The sequence below is a fragment of the Cydia fagiglandana genome, chromosome 13 (assembly GCF_963556715.1).
Source record: "Cydia fagiglandana chromosome 13, ilCydFagi1.1, whole genome shotgun sequence".
Lineage (NCBI taxonomy): Eukaryota > Metazoa > Arthropoda > Insecta > Lepidoptera > Tortricidae > Cydia > Cydia fagiglandana.
In genome coordinates, this window is record NC_085944.1 from 5,758,343 (window position 1) to 5,775,138 (window position 16,796).

At 40.0% G+C, this 16,796-nt stretch overlaps 1 protein-coding gene across 1 annotated transcript; it reads right to left on the reverse strand.

The window, feature by feature from the left end:
• Positions 1–577: 577 nt before the first annotated feature.
• On the reverse strand, positions 578–15,056 carry LOC134670066 (uncharacterized). Its single transcript, XM_063527737.1, has 10 exons — positions 14,848–15,056; positions 14,590–14,687; positions 13,808–13,993; positions 12,498–12,612; positions 11,761–11,833; positions 9,440–9,587; positions 6,864–6,999; positions 5,983–6,135; positions 3,766–3,926; positions 578–2,902 (listed from the first exon to the last, which is right to left on the reverse strand). Exons 1-10 carry the CDS (start codon positions 14,935–14,937, stop codon positions 2,725–2,727), a joined length of 1,338 nt encoding a protein of 445 aa, XP_063383807.1. The 5' UTR covers positions 14,938–15,056; the 3' UTR covers positions 578–2,724.
• Between the last annotated feature and the right edge of the window lie 1,740 nt (positions 15,057–16,796).

Below are 16,796 nucleotides of genomic sequence, written 5' to 3' on the forward strand. Positions count from 1 at the left end.
TGCACCATTGTTAAATAAAATGTATGACAGTTCATCATCATCTTACCAATGACACTATATTGACACTTTTCACTTTTTGCAGAGTAATTGACAAACAAGTTCTGTGAAACTAGGTTGAGTTCAGACTACATGCAGCCTGGCAAAAAAGAGTAGAAATTAAAAAGTGGCAACACTGTAGTGTCGTCCCTTTCAAATCAATTCATATACGAGAATGGGACGACACTACAGTGTTGCCACTTTTTAGTTTCTTCCCTTTTTTGCCAGGCTGTACATTGAACCGTAAATTACATAAAAAGGTAATTTATTTATTGGAAGATTTGGGTACGTGCCTGTGCTCACGTGTTTCCTGTAGACATCCTTAAGAATTAAGGGCTTTATAGATTAATTTTATTATTTAACCCTTATCCACATGAAAGTACTCCTTTTATTTGGATAAATATGACAAAATCTTTACCTACATGTCCACAAGCCTTTTGCTATCTGGACATATATGGTAGGTATTCTAGTTAATAATGTAAAACATGGAAGATATTTCGATTAGGTAGGTAGGTACTATTAAAAATAACAATAAACATACTTTTGATGTACTTATTTATTATTCAACAATGTGTACAACATAACTAAAATCGCTACTTTCTGGAGCAGTCGCGTAAATACAACAGTCTTAGAATAGTTACAAGGCACTCACAACCTATGCTAAATATCAAATATTCACTTTCATCAATACAGATTATTCAGTCGCTTTTTAATTAATGCTGAGTCAGTAAAAAATAATTATTTTGCACTTAGGCATGTAAAAAAGCAGCATTGTTGGATCGCGATTTAGAAATGAACTTGTAATATGTACCTACATAATATCTTCTCATAAAATCAATTCGTTTCTTACTATCAATAAAATATTGCAAAAAAAACTTTAAAATTTAAATATTTTCTATACTTATTCACAAAATAAAAATTGAACTTAGCAGCAACGAAACAGTCATGTAAAAATTCTACCAAAATGTGTTGTAGTTTATTACTTGATTTATGTGTAAAATAATAAAGTTAGCCGCCAACTTTTTAGCTTAGTTGTAAAGTAAATAAATCAAAAATCTATTTGCCACTTACTACTAAAACATATAAATAATTCAAAACAAAACAAACAAGAATACATATTCAAAAATATAGAAAATAGGTAAGTATGTAGGTATAAAATTTGGTAAATAGAAGTCCAGAATCACAAAATATAGATATCAGTAGTAATAGTTAACTAAAATAAGAGTTCGGACTTTTAAATATACCTAACATATAACAGAACGGCAGTTGTAAATAAAACGTAGCTTATATACGTATAGAACACACTCATAAGTAACACAACTTGCACAATGTTACTATTACAGAAACATACAGAAATTACAAATGTTACAAGTCTTTTCAAGAAATTCGTGTACTTTTCGGTGTTAAAATTGTGTAATGTGCAAACAGCAACACTCCTAATTTGTACATCAGTGAACCTTATTACAAAAGGCATAAGGTCCACCTATGTCCAGTTAACAGACCAATCGATTCTTAAAAAAAATTGTAGCAGCGTTTAAAATTTTAAGGTGGGTTTGAGGTCTGGTGAACAACTGGTGAAAACGCTAAATGCTCGCGTGCATTAGTATAATACTAGGATGTAATTCATGTAGTGCGCGAGCGTCACATAAGTTTAATTAGGATGCACTTTTAAAAGTTAGCAGTCTCTGTCTCTTAGTTGTTTTGAAAACAAACAGGGATTGTTTGTATACATAACAGGGGTTTATATTTTACGCACTCGCAGTTACAATCGGGGCGGCGCACCGAAGTACTATTAATAATTTAACCATTAAAATACTTCAAATGTTTGGCGGGTGGCTGCGGCGTGCTCGCGGTGCCATACGCAATGGCGATTGCAATGTCGATCGAGGACATGTTTTGATCGCGTTGCACCCCTCGGGAGTAAAGGCGTATTCAGATTAGCCAATTTTTCGCAATCTGATTAAATTGCCCGATCGAATCAGGAGGTGCGGACACAAAAATGCCAATTTTCGAAGCTATTATCTATGGAATGCTAGGATCTGTTCGTGCGTTTGTTTATGGTTTTTTTTTCTGTAATTTAATCTGTAATCAGTCAGACTATAAGCAGATTGGTTGAGTGCTTTATATCGTGATGAGCGAGTCCTCCAGCGAGGGCTTTTACTCATTGTGTAGCTTTGACAATTTTGGATTGTCTATTGGTTTTAGAATTGGTGATTAAATTGTGTATGTGTGCCGCTAGACGAGATTGGCGCCAATTGGCTACTTTCCTACTAGTCAAATCAGCTTCTTTTTTAGAACTGTCAAAACGATTTACTAATATGGAATTTATATGAAATCGTGTAACGAACGGTCAACTCGCCTACTTTTTATTTTTCAATCCGATTTATTAAATAGAAATTGTGGTTATAAATAACTGCTATCTATGTTTTGCTAATAATTACCGGGTGTTTTATTACGTACACTGTGTGAAATAATTTATTATGTGTAGACAAAAGTACCCAATTATCATCTGGATACCACTTATGTATGGCCCTAGTAATGCGCCTAATGCGTATCTAGCATTTTTTAAAGGGTGGGGCAGAAGTAGGGTTACACGTACACGCCTTAATTGTTCCTAAAATTTTTTAGCTTCTCGTCAGACCACAGACCAGGGTGGGTAACTGCCCCACCGTGGGTACGCCTATGGCCCTAGTGGTCGTGCAGCAGGTCCCACAGCGGCAGCTCGGCGAGTGCTGTGTGCAGCTCGTGCTGCAGCCGCGCCGCCAGCGCGGGCGCCGCGTGCGCCGCCGCCGCGCCGCGCGCCCACGCGCCCAGCGGCGCCGTGCCCGACAGCGGGCCCAGCCCCGTCGCGTGCAGGTCCATGCCGCTGCAGGGGGGACATACCTAACGTTAGTCTGGCGAACTATCTATATCCCATACACTAGGAATTCTCTAGACCAGCGGTCGGCAACCTGCGGGCCGCATGCGGCTCGTGAACCTGTCACTTGCGGCCCGAGTGCCGCCTTGGCTATTTTGTATGTAATAGTGACAAACGACAATGTCTCATAAAGTCATAAATATTCACAAAGTACGGCCCGCGTCACCTCCGTTAACTACTATGTGGCCCTTGGCTACTAAAAGGTTACCGACCGCTGCTCTAGACGTAGCTTAGAGCAATAATTTTATGAATCCGATGCTGCCAAAAATACAGGGGTGCGGGGGACGAGGTGAGCGAGTCCCGTGCCGTGATTGGTCCGTTCAAAGACGCAGGCGTCACACAAAGACACTGTGACTCGAAAATGGAGTAAAACTACCGTATATTAAACCGTACCGTATAAAAAAAAAAAAAATTATTTGTGACAGAAAAGGTAGCGCTCCTATGCTCAATCTGAAGGATGTCTTATCTGTGGGCGAACCAAATAATAGGCCGCATCAGGGACACGGCCGCGATCGTTTACAAGAAACGTGTCGTGTACGGCCATTACTAAGGTCGAAGGAGGCTAGTGCTCAAATAGAAATAGATACAAATGCCTAAATGCGAAGGCCGAAGAAGGCCAAGCTCCGCGTAGGACCGAAAGCCCAAACGCAAGCTGAGCTGAGAGGGAACACAGATTGGAATTGGCCCAATGTCCATGTTTGAGTGTCGGCCAAACCATTGTGATGTCGGCTCGCCTGTTGCTCGGTCTTAGGCTTTGATGGACTACGTGAATTGCTGGGCTGAAATGCGTCATGTCTTAATCTATTACTCACTCCATGTGCAGCACGCGCAGGTCATGCAGCTGCGCGTAGGGCTCCCACCGCGCGAGCCCCACGCTTAGTTCTAACCGTAGTGTGTTGTCGCCGAACGCCGCTGCCATTCGGCCTGAACAAGACGCGCCTAGCGCCTTTATCCGGTATTCGTCGTAGCCGATCTGAAAAAAGGCAAATGTTATTACTAAAAGATGATAACTAGTCCATGTATTTTAAGCCTTTACGTTTAGGCAATAGTAGGTAGTAGGTATGTCAGTCAATCAGTTGTGTCAGGGAACTCTGTAGGTAGGTACGTAGTATTATTTATCTATTCTGTGGTCAGGGACACCCTCTCTCTCTTCAATCGGTCCCTCATTGCTGAGGATCGTGACTCCGTTTGATTCCGTCAACTAGTTGTCTCCATCGGTCCCGTTCTGTAGCTTGGTGGAGTGCGTCGCTGACAGGTATTTTTAGTTCCTCCGCTATTTGGTCCGACCATCGTTTGGGACTTCTACCCCTAGGCCTTTTTCCCTCTATTTTACCGGTCACGATAAGGCGTTCCAAATTGCTGGTATCCCTGCGTGCAACATGGCCAAAGTACCTATATTCGTTGCAAGCAGGTTGTGGATAGACGTTGAGTCTTTTCTATTTTTAATTGTTTTAGAATATATATGTTGGTGCGACGGGCCGTCCATGGTATTCTTAGCATACGTCGCCAGCACCACATCTCAAAAGCGTCGATTCTCTGTCTATCAGCGGCTTTGAATGTCCACGTCTCTGTACTGTATAGAGCAATGGAGAAGACAAGGGTGCGGACCAGGTGTATTTTAGTCCGGTGGCTAATATTACGGTCTCTCCAAATTTTGCTCAGTTGGGTCATTGCAGATTTTGCCATGCCAATCCGTCTCCGTATCTCAGGTTCGCTACTTCCTTTGTTGGTAATCAGTGAGCCAAGGTATTGGAACTGGGTTACGGTTTCGTAGTCACGTAGGAGATTGGTGCGTTGGATAGCTGTGAAACGGTCAACGATCATGAGCTTGGTCTTAGATTTATTAATAGCAAGTCCCATTTCCATACTGATGGTTTCCAGTTTGTGAAGCAACTCCGCCATTTCATTTTCCGATGATGCGAAAAGGGTGGTATCATCCGCGTACCTGAGGTTAGATATCTTTACTCCGCCTACCTTTATGCCACCTTCCCAGCCATCTAGAGTTTGTCGCATTATGTGCTCTCCGTAAATATTAAAAAGGATGGGAGATATCACGCATCCTTGGCGAACACCCTTATGGAATTTGAAACGGCCTGATGTTAAATCTCCTACAGTCACAGTGCCGTATCCTGACTCATACAGCTTGCGGACTAGCATTACGAGATGGTCTGGTACACCTGTCTCAGAAAGAACTTTCTCTCTCAGAAAGAACCCACTTAACGCAGTCGAAAGCCTTTTGGTAATCCACAAAACACATGAAAGTTGGGGTGTTATATTCATAACACTTTTCTATTATAAGCCGAAGGTTTAGGATTTGCTCTCTGGTGCCCCTCTCTTTCACAAAACCGGCTTGTTCTTGGGGTATTTGCCAGTCTAGGTAAGATCTTAGTCTCGCGTTGATGATGTAAAGCAGAATTTTACTGGGTCAGGATACACAACTTTCAAATAAAAAAAAATTGGGTCACAAAGACTTAAAATTATCCTACTAAGCGCCAGTTGCTCCATCCCACTAACCCAGTGTGAAATTATTACTGGTAACTCTAGGTTTAACCGGTTAACCTCGGGTTAGTGAATGGTGCAAGTGGCCCTAATTGATTTGTTTTACTTTACCAAGGCTTTCGACTTTTAGACTAAAGATAACAGTTAAGAATTGGGATAGAAATTAACCCCAAGTAACCTGCAAGTCCTTGATCCGCAAGATGACGCTGAAGCAGGTCTTCATGGGGTCGGGCCGCGACACGCTGACGTCGTTCACACGGTTCACCGTGGCCAGGTTCTTCACCCAGCCCGCGTCCGTCTCCAAGTTGCCGATGAACGATATTGATACATGTCAATGAGTGAACCCCAAGTAACCTGTAAGTCCTTGATCCGCAAGGTGACGCTGAAGCAGGTCTTCATGGGATCGGGCCGCGACACGCTGACGTCGTTCACGTGGTTCACGGTGGCCAGGTTCTTTACCCAGCCCGCGTCCGTCTCCAACTTGCCGATGAACAATATTGATACATGTCAATGAGTGAACCCCAAGTAACCTGTAAGTCCTTGATCCGCAAGGTGACGCTGAAGCAGGTCTTCATGGGGTCGGGCCGCGACACGCTGACGTCGTTCACACGGTTCACGGTGGCGAGGTTCTTCACCCAGCCCGCGTCCGTCTCAAACTTGCCGATGAACGATATTGACCCGATCTGATAAAGATAATTGAATAAATTGAGTTTCACATACCAGACCTGCTATAAAAAAATTTGGCTGTTTCATACATTTTGGCTGGTCCATTTTCTATGGAAGGGTAAATATTTTTTTGCGATTTCGGGGTTGGTCCTATAGTAAAAGTTGCTCAGTATAATCCCAAAACCTGCCTGGCAACGGGAATGCAGTTATTTTTTAGCCACCCTGTATGGGAACCCCGGAATTTATAACAAAAGTTAAAAGTTTAAAAAATCATAACTCGAAAACTACGAAAAATCGGCTAACATACATGGGGTATATTCTGACACGACGTGAGGAATCTAAAAATATTTTTTGGACGTCAAGGTTTGGACACTTTGGACCACCCAGTATAAGCTACTTTGGCTGTAACAAGTAGGGAAACTGGTGATGGTAAGCCACTATTACCAATTAGTGGACAACCACTATTACGAAACTGTTCATATCGACAGTCACTGAAATATAGACCGTGTTATATGAATGGAAATCTTGATTGGGCTACTTATTGGATAATGAAGCGGTCGGCAAATTTTTGAGAAGAGAAAAGGGCCGCAAACATTGTTTTTTGATCTAGTCTAGAAAATCCAAGTGTTAATATTTTTGAGTGGCTTGAAGAGCCGCAAATGCACCACCTAAGAGCCGCATCGCGAGCTGCGGTTCACCGACACCTGGGATAACGAAATGAAGGGGATGAAGGCACGACTCATACCTTGTGCATAAAGGTGGCGTGTAAGGGTGGTAGCTCCAGCACTTCCGTCCGTGTCTGCAGTAAAGTACGCCGCATGTTGATCAGCACCATGTCTATCACCTTGTTGCCTTTCGCAGCCAGGCTGCTCACCATCTCGCTGTGAACAAAATATTTTTTATAGGCAGGCGTGGCTCACTCCGCGATTTCGTCGCGTCGCTACAAGTACATGCGACCCACACCAATTTTGGTGTCTAGCCATAGTAGTTGCAACAATGGCATCTTGGATAGCCCTCTGCTTTCTTTCGAGATTCTGAACGGGAATGCTTATTGGTCCCTAGTGTAAAATAGCGTATTAAGCGAGATATCGTATTATTTAAACGTGATCGTAGTAAGCGGGTTCCAAGTATGCAGTTACGTAACTGTTACTTAATTAGTCTGATACTTACTAATAGCACCAATTTGTGTTATGCTAGGTACATTTAGCCGGGTACCTATGGCCTAATAACATATAATACCCTTAATTTTTATATTTACCTAGTTATAAGTTTGTAAATTTCTGTATCTATTTACATTTCATTTAATAATAAAATATTATTAATTTGTGTTATATATATAATCCTTGTTAATATCAACGGCAATTATATAAATTAAACATAAGCTAAAATGGATTAACGATCATGGCTAATAAGTTAGCTGCAAGTTTCAAACTTGATTGTATTAATCTCATTAATCTGTAAATTAATTATAATCAATAGCAACAGGGGTAATTTCCTAATTGTAGACACGAATAATTTTCACAATGTAGCCTACTTCTTTTAGAAATTTAATGGAGTACGGGTATACAGTTAATTTGCTAATATTATACATTAAATTTAAGATTTTCTTGTAAGAAGTGAGGGTAATGGTACGCGTTTAGAGCTATTATTAGTGAAGTAGTAGTGATACTTTTTCCAGCAAAATTAATAGTTAGCGTTCCGTTTTTTTGGCCTAAAATGAATAACGGTTTCTTTAACCGTTTAAATTCCCACCGATCGCAAAAACAGCCGCCGCTGCACGATCGATTAAAGATTTTGGCACATCAAAAAACTCGGCACCGCCTCAACCCGACCCGCTGAATATCTCTTTATAAGAAACAATTTAATATACTATAACGCACACTAAACTTGCTTAACGGCCTGCTTACCGTTCGTGATTTCCGCCTAGGCGCCACTGTCACACAGGGGCTGTAAGTCGTATCAACCAGCCGTAGCCATGCCTAGGCGTTTAGTCGCTTGCGTTACGTGCTTACGTGCTTAAAGACTAGTTTATAGAGAGTGGATGAGGACGAGCTTGAGCGTGCTCCAACCCTAATATTCCTGAAATTTCTGTCACTGCATCGCGTCCACCGACAAGTATATTAATTAGGCTCACACACCTGTAGGCCTCATGTAGGCTGCCGCAACACCCACTAGATGTCGCTATCTCTGTCACAACAGCGAAAGATCTGTAGCCGTCGGGTACACACACCTGTAGGCCTCATGCAGGCTGGGGTCACAGCACAATGTGACTTCAGACACGCTGGTGCTCTGCCGCAACACCCACTAGATGTCGCTATCTCTGTCACAACAGCGAAAGATCTGTAGCCGTCGGGTACACACACCTGTAGGCCTCATGCAGGCTGGGGTCACAGCACAATGTGACTTCAGACACGCTGGTGCTCTGCCGCAACACCCACTAGATGTCGCTATCTCTGTCACAACAGCGACAGATCTGTAACCGTCGGGTACACACACCTGTAGGCCTCATGCAGGCTGGGGTCACAGCACAATGTGACTTCAGACACGCTGGTGCTCTGCCGCAACACCCACTAGATGTCGCTATCTCTGTCACAACAGCGAAAGATCTGTAGCCGTCGGGTACACACACCTGTAGGCCTCATGGAGGCTGGGGTCACAGCACATGACTTCAGACACGCTGGTGCTCTGCCGCAGCACTCGCTAGATGTCGCTATCTTTGTCATAACAGCAACAAACCCAACCGTCGGGTACACACACCTGTAGGCCTCATGGAGGCTGCCGCAACACCCGCTATATGTCGCTATCTCTGTCAGAACAGCGACAAACCTAACCGTCGGATACACACACCTATAGGCCTCATGCAGGCTGGGGTCACAGCACATGACTTCAGACACGCTGGTGCTCTGCCGCAGCACTCGCTAGATGTCGCTATCTTTGTCATAACAGCAACAAACCCAACCGTCGGGTACACACACCTGTAGGCCTCATGGAGGCTGCCGCAACACCCGCTATATGTCGCTATCTCTGTCAGAACAGCGACAAACCTAACCGTCGGATACACACACCTGTAGGCCTAATGCAGGCTGGGGTCACAGCACATGACTTCAGACACGCTGGTGCTCAGCCGCAACACCCGCTATATGTCGCTATCTCTGTCAGAACAGCGACAAACCTAACCGTCGGATACACACACCTGTAGGCCTCATGCAGGCTGGGGTCACAGCACATGACTTCCGACACGCTGGTGCTCAGCCGCAACACCCGCTATATGTCGCTATCTCTGTCAGAACAGCGACAAACCTAACCGTCGGATACACACACCTATAGGCCTCATGGAGGCTGGGGTCACAGCACATGACTTCAGACACGCTGGTGCTCTGCCGCAACACTCGTGCTAAGTGTCGCTGCAGTTTTTGTCGTAATAGCGCGAACAGCGGCAGCGACACCGCCGCCGACAGCGGCAGGTCATCTGCAACAGAAGGTTATCCTAAGAACATTAAGCGCCGCTTGCACCATCCCACTAACCCGGTTTTAAGTTAACCGGTTAAATCGTTAACCTAGTGTCAATTTGTATTGGTTACCATGGTCCAGGTTTAACAGGTTAACCCTGGGTTAGTGAATGGTGCAAGTGGGCCTAATGGATTTAAGGCGCGAGGTCATTTATGTTAATTAATTAATAGTTTTTTTTACTACGTAACATCAGTATTTTATAGGGATTAAATTGTCATCAAAATATATTTATTTATAAGGTAGATTCAAATATTAAAAATGAAAATAAACTAACTTATCTATAAAATAAAACTAAATTAAAACTAAATAAAATAAAATAAAATTAAAATATATCTAAGAAATTGGGCCCCTTTGGCATGGTGCCGAGGACGCTGGCAGCATTTCCCCGCTGTATTGCTAAGCTAATACGTTGAGCGAGAAAGCTGCCAGCTCTTCGGTCACCAGTGAAGCCTACAATCCTTTTCGAAAGCACCTTAAAAAGTTTTACAATATTAGGACCCCACGGGCCAAGGGTCTCAACCCCAAATGGCATAATAATTATCATTATTATCAAGGATACACGGACTTTTCAATCTTCCATGGGCGGACTTTTGACAAACATCCAAATAACCGATCATGATCTTTAATTATGTCCGTTTGTCTGTATGTGTCCAACAACCAAACTTATAACACGAATATAACAGTCGCTTGACGGCTTCAGTTTACTTGTAGAAATTCAGATTTGTAAGGACAAGTAGGTATTGTATTTTATAGATCACCGGATTTGAGGTCGGGTTTACGTTAAACATCCATTTAGTTATGGCAACTGACTGCGTTTCTGTATAATTATTTTAAATTAATAGAAGAACTAAAGAAATTGCTGTAAATTACTAGAGGCTCCATGGTTCGTTGCTTGCTTAAGTCAACTGTGAAAACTAGGTATTCTTTTTAAAGGCTAAGTGAAAACATAAAAAGTTCGGGTTCTGTTGTGTCGTAGGCAGTTAGGCATTACACTCGGCGTAAAAAAACTAAGATAGGTTTTAGTAAGTACGTAATATTACTACTCAAGTATAAGTAGGTAAGGTTTGAAAAAAAAACATTAAAATGTGCTATTTTTCTGACGCCAAAGTGTTACGGAAATAGGGCCTGAACTTTGAAAATGCCTAAATAATAAAAATCTACCTATCCTACGACGCTTACGTTTTTGTACATTACCTCGACGCATAGGTTTACGACTAAACTACCTATATGTGTAAAATGAATCTATAATAAACCGACAGATACACTCAAACAATTAAAACCAAAATATTACTTTGCTAATCCGCGAAAAGATAACGTGCTAGTATAGAAATAATAATCAGTGTAGGTAATTAGTGCAGTGCTAGTGTAGTGTTTTTTTTTAATTAATATGGATTTCCGCAAAGTAACGCCTGAACCTATTAGCACTTAGTCAGTTTTTAAAGACAAGCCTTGAGAACGAATAAGTAGTAAAGTAATTACAAACATGAATATCGTTATCGCTGGAAACGAAGGAAGACCGGTGTACCTGTTATCTGCTCTACTTATTTAAAAACATCGTCACAATCGCCAGATGCTTCGTCTGATCGTCTTGCTTAATAACAGATATATTATTTACTTAGGTCATATCTTTTCTATTTATCGATCTTAGTAGTACTTGTTTAGTTTTATATTAACACATTTGATGGATTTATGATATGCGTTTGCATTGCAGCATATTTGATTAAAATCGATGCATCTCAGTTAGGGAGTGCTCCCGGTACTGGTTTTCGATACAAACACAGTATCGGAACCGGGAATTCCCGGTTCTCGCCATACAAACTCAGTACCGGGAGCATTCCCTAATCTCAATAGCCTGAAATGTATCGCTAAACGCATGCAATGCAATGCGGTAACGTCCATATAGGTCATTACGCATACTATCAATCAATCAAAATTATTATTTTAGACAAACAGTCCATAATATGCCTACACATACAAAAAAATACAAATTAAAGTATGTATAATAATATAAAATAAAAAACCATGCAGCGACCTTTTATACAAATAACAACACACTTCATTGATCACCAGTAGACCTTATCTCCTTCTAATAAGGTTCACTCTTGGTCGGTGACCCTTTCAACGACACTCACCGATATGTTTGGCCAGTTGCTCGGTGGTGACGAACTCGTAGCCGCCATTCCGCTGCGGCGAAGGCCAAGACAGCTGCAAAAAACGACACTTTCTCTTATCATTCACTAACTTTAGTTAAATAGGGCGTTAATTGTGTCATTTTTAATCGAACGATTTGTGTATTGAAAGCATTGATGTTTGAAAAAAAATGAAAAGTATATTATCAGTAACCCAAACAGTTTCACAACGTGTACTTAGGTTTTGCAATGTTGCTTTTATGTTTTATCGGTAAAGTTATTTATTTATAGGTATCGTAATTCTCAAGTTTCTCTTTTTGGATGTTTCATAAAAAAGTGGCCTGAGCGTGCGAGTAATTCTGAAGAATTATCATCGTCAAGATATCATACCAACGCGATTTGTACGCAGACGGCGATCGCAAAAGCAACTTTTAAACATTTAACGGACTACAGTCTACATTTAAAAAAAATACACAATTCATGCCACGTTGCCACTCCTCATTGTCATAGTCTTTAAAAAACTACGTTAGAAAATAACACTAATAATATTGAAGAGGTTGGTGAGGTTGTTGTTGATATAATAATATTGAGGTGTGCAATAAATAGTATTTGTATTGTATTGAATAATACAAAAAGATGACGTTGAAGGGTGTTAATTATTGCCTTATAATACATTTTTTTTATCAAATTGGTCAATCTGATTATTCCGCCTGTACACAAAGCCATTAGCCTAAGATTACCTTGACAAGAACTTCATCGTGCGAGAACTCGATGCCGGGGTTGATGAAGGAGAAAGCGTCGTCGTCCACGATGAGCCCTACGTTCACGTCTGCCGTCACGTTCGATAGCGATATGCTGGAAATATACCGCTTTTGTGATATGCAATAAGGCGAGGTTACACTGAAAACGCACGAGTGTAAATCTGGCGAATAGCCGGGTCCACACGAGCGTACGCGCGAGGCAATTTCCTCGCGCACAAAACGGCAAGTGTAGACGTGTCTTTGCCGAGGCGGCGCCTCGTGCGTATACTCGAGGTAATTGCCTTTATCTAGTACACAACAGATTTTTTTTGTCTAGAAGACAACAGATTATTGTTTTTATCTGTTGCTGTTAATCTTTTTTGCATAACATTACCTTAATCCATTAGGAAGGTACAGACCTGAAGTATAAATATACTGGTTTATTGGTAGTTGAAAACTTGACTGTCATCACATCTGTCATCTGTGTGTGTTGACTGTGTGTTGGGTGTGTGTGTGTGTGTGTTGATTTTCGTGTCATGCGCATGCATGCACTTTTAGAATGATATTATTTCCAAACTGCCAAAGTGTATCGAGTTGTAAGTAATTGATTTAATTAATAAAAATATGTGAAAAAGTTAATAAAAACTGTATCATCATTTTCACTGGTTTTTTTATGTCTCAGTACAAATAATAAAATGGCTGTAATCCCCATCCCATGCTAGCCCAATATGGGTTGGGGTTGGGACTCAACACATCCACCTATGAAATACTTTGGATTGATTGTAGGTGTATTACGAGTATGTTTACCTTAATGATATTTTATAAAGTTAGTCCTAAAGTTATTCAAGCCAAGGTTTAAGTCTGCTCTATCTTCATATACTATATTAAAAGTAATTATAAATACATTTACATTTCTCTACATTAATTATTACTCTCATAGCAACCAGCTCATTATGTTATTAAGGCATAATTTATATTAATGTATCACTTTAATTACTATATTGTTTTACTACATATGAGATAAAGCACATTTCATTTATATCATAATTATTCAAGATGTCTGATGATTCATTGTAATATCTACAATAGGTTAAATAGGTATTGTTAGTAAAATCAGACCATATTATTAAATAAAGTGAAATTATAAAAAAACACATTCAAGTCTTATGACACCTCAAGATGAAGAAGTTGAGGTTATGGTGTATCAATAAATAAATACACTCACACACATATATTAAGAATATTGCTGTTTACATCTTCAGAAGTGAAATAAAAAAGATAAATAAAATAGAAACGAAAAAACAACTCACACAACATGTCCCTCAGCCAACACAGGGATGAGGTTATAAAGGTTCTCATTAAAGGCACTGTACTGGCCCTTGACATTGACCTCGCCGAGCGAGCAGCGCAGACTCAGAAGCATCGACTTGAGGTCCAACGATACACCTTGCATGTGGAACGTCGGAGATTTCACCAGCTCTAGAGCTGTTAAATTGCTGCAAAAGATTTGTTGCCATTAGATGTTTCAATAAAGTTTCTTTTGATATAATAATTTTACCCCCTTAGGGCCACTTACACCATTCTACTAATTCAGGGTTAACGGGTTAAACCTGGAGTTGCCATGGTTACCAGTACAATTTGACATTAGGTTAACGGTTTAACCGCTTAACCCCGGGTTTGTGGGTTGGTGCAAGTGTGCCTTATTCATAAACATTGACTAAAGTCAACAAGCCAATAATAATTGTTTATCCCTTTCCATCATACCAATACTTCGGAAAGGGTCAAATGATTAATATCGGCTTGTCAACTTTAGTAAACATCTATGAATAAGGGGGCTAGTCTATATACTGGAATCAGATGTCATATATTAAAGAAAAAGTGATGAAGCCCCCCAGTGGCGAAGGTTAATAAAATAATTTGATTTATTCTCAAGGTTGTAAATAATTTTAGTATGTTAATATAAACTAGTTTCAGAATGAAACATACTCTTAATGAAAACCCAAAATACCCTTGTATTTCTAATTGCAATTGCAGAAAGAAATGGAACCCAACGGAAAACTAGATTATTTTTATTGGCCATAAATATACTTACACTTGGGTGTTCTTTGCAAAGTAAGAAGTGTCTTCCAGCGTGTCCCGAACAAGCTGTTCTCCATTTTTTGCCAGTTGAAGCGCTACGTTGGTAAAACTCTGGAATTACATACTCACTTTATAACCATTTTGTAATTACAATAAAACAATATTTAAGAACGATTAAGCGAGTGTAAGGAATATCATTTGATACATAACATTTAAAAAAGCTAGAGTCGTTTCAGATAATTAGAAAATAGACATTAAAAACAATATTTACTCTTTTGATAACATCCTGCAAGTCTGGTTGTACTTTCGTTAGTAAATCGTCAAGTTCTTTCGCAATATCCACTGTTTCTTCTTCTGACATTTTGATTTTCACATACCCTATTATACTATTATCTTACAAGAATTTATAAAACAAATAAATAATATCGTCACCGCGAGTTTGGAAACATATTGCACTGCTACTCTACTACACTATACGATTGCTTGACATAAACTGTTGTGTTGTCAGTGTCACTGTCAGCTGGCTGTAAACGTCTGTTGCGTTTTGTTTCTATATCGATGATTGTGAAGGGCCTATTAAGACCAAGGGCCCAACGTTTTCTGTTCTCTTTCACGGCGCAGCAACTAGTATCATTTCTCTATCCCCCGTCTTTATAAATGCCGTTTGTCAAAAAAGGACAACCATACTGTTGACAAGATGGACTTCAAATCAAGTGTTGCCTTTCTTGATGCGCCCAGGCTGTGTATGTGTGCGTAAAAGCGTATATGTGTGCTCTTTTAGGGATGTAAAAAGTCGATTTTAATCATGTTATATATCGATAAACGCTACACAGCGGAACGAAATAGCGATTTATTGAAGCTTGGATTAATTGATCTTCCTTAAACATAAACATAATTAAAATGTTAATGGATAATGAATATATTATAATATAATAATATAATTCAATTATTGCGGAACACCTATTTAAGGAGGTATTTATGTATTTTAATTAAATATCTGAACTTTCCCTTGGTTCCCTGCTGGGGCGTGACTATAAAATTGTGATCTGATAACCACAATAAAGAATAAAAGCGTTTTTGGTCATTTTAGGTATCGTTAAGCCTTTGAAGTAAAATTAAAATTGCAAGAAATGTCGATAGTTTATCGATATGACTTTATCGACATGGCTACAGCAACGTGGGCCTCATTGTTAATCGTACACTAAACAAAAGTGGCAACAGTGACAGCTCGCTGAGACACCGTCTTTATACAGGGTGTCCCACGGCTATGCCACATGGAGGGAAAGTACCCTAAATATTGTAGATGGAACATTTTACTGAAAGAAGACATTATTTTAATTTAAAAAACAATTTAAACTGCATTCATAGATTTTTAAATAATTACATGGTTGAACCGGGAATCGAACCCGCCGTACGAGAAAAAAAATCACCCTGTAGCTTTATCATACCGATCGAAAGGCTTGATCATAAGGATTATTTTTTGCTAAAGAACATAGTGTCAGAAACAAAAGGAAGACCATGAATTTTAACATTTGATGTGAAATTTAGCGAAATAATCAAGAGTGCGGCTTTGTATTCAACAGAATGAGACTACATTTTGAGCATTTGATAAATTAAATTGATTAATTTTGAATTAAAAATGTTAAAATTCATGGGCTTCCTTTTATTTCCGACACTATGTTATTTAGGTCGTTTCTCAAAAAGTTGGCACCGCCAGGTTAAAATTTATGTTTTTCAAAAATTCTGCATTTTCGCATTTTTTTTTATTGGGATCGTTAAAAGGCAACTTAAACTATTAGAAAATGTGGAAGGGAAGCAATTCCTTCAATTAGTTTAGAAGATATAGGCGTTTGAAATTCAGGTGAATGATATCAAGGGCAGGTGAAAGATATTTTGTCTCCAGGTTATCGATAGTAGAAGCAGGTTATCGAGAAATAAGTACAAATTCCAATGAAAATATTGACAGGTTATCGAGAGGCGTCATTAACCTGTGTCCGTTGCCGTTAACCTGGTTTCTTGTCATCATTCACCTGTAATGAGTGTCATCCACCTGTCCACCACATCATTTCAATGCCTTCTAAAAATAATCGAAAAATGTGTCATCTTCGATAAAAAGGGAACTTATTGTCCACCACGATGATTAAAATTTTGGATTCTGACCCACCTCACCTTCGATTCGATTCCCAATTTAACAACAAGTTTCTGTGAATAAGTAAACAT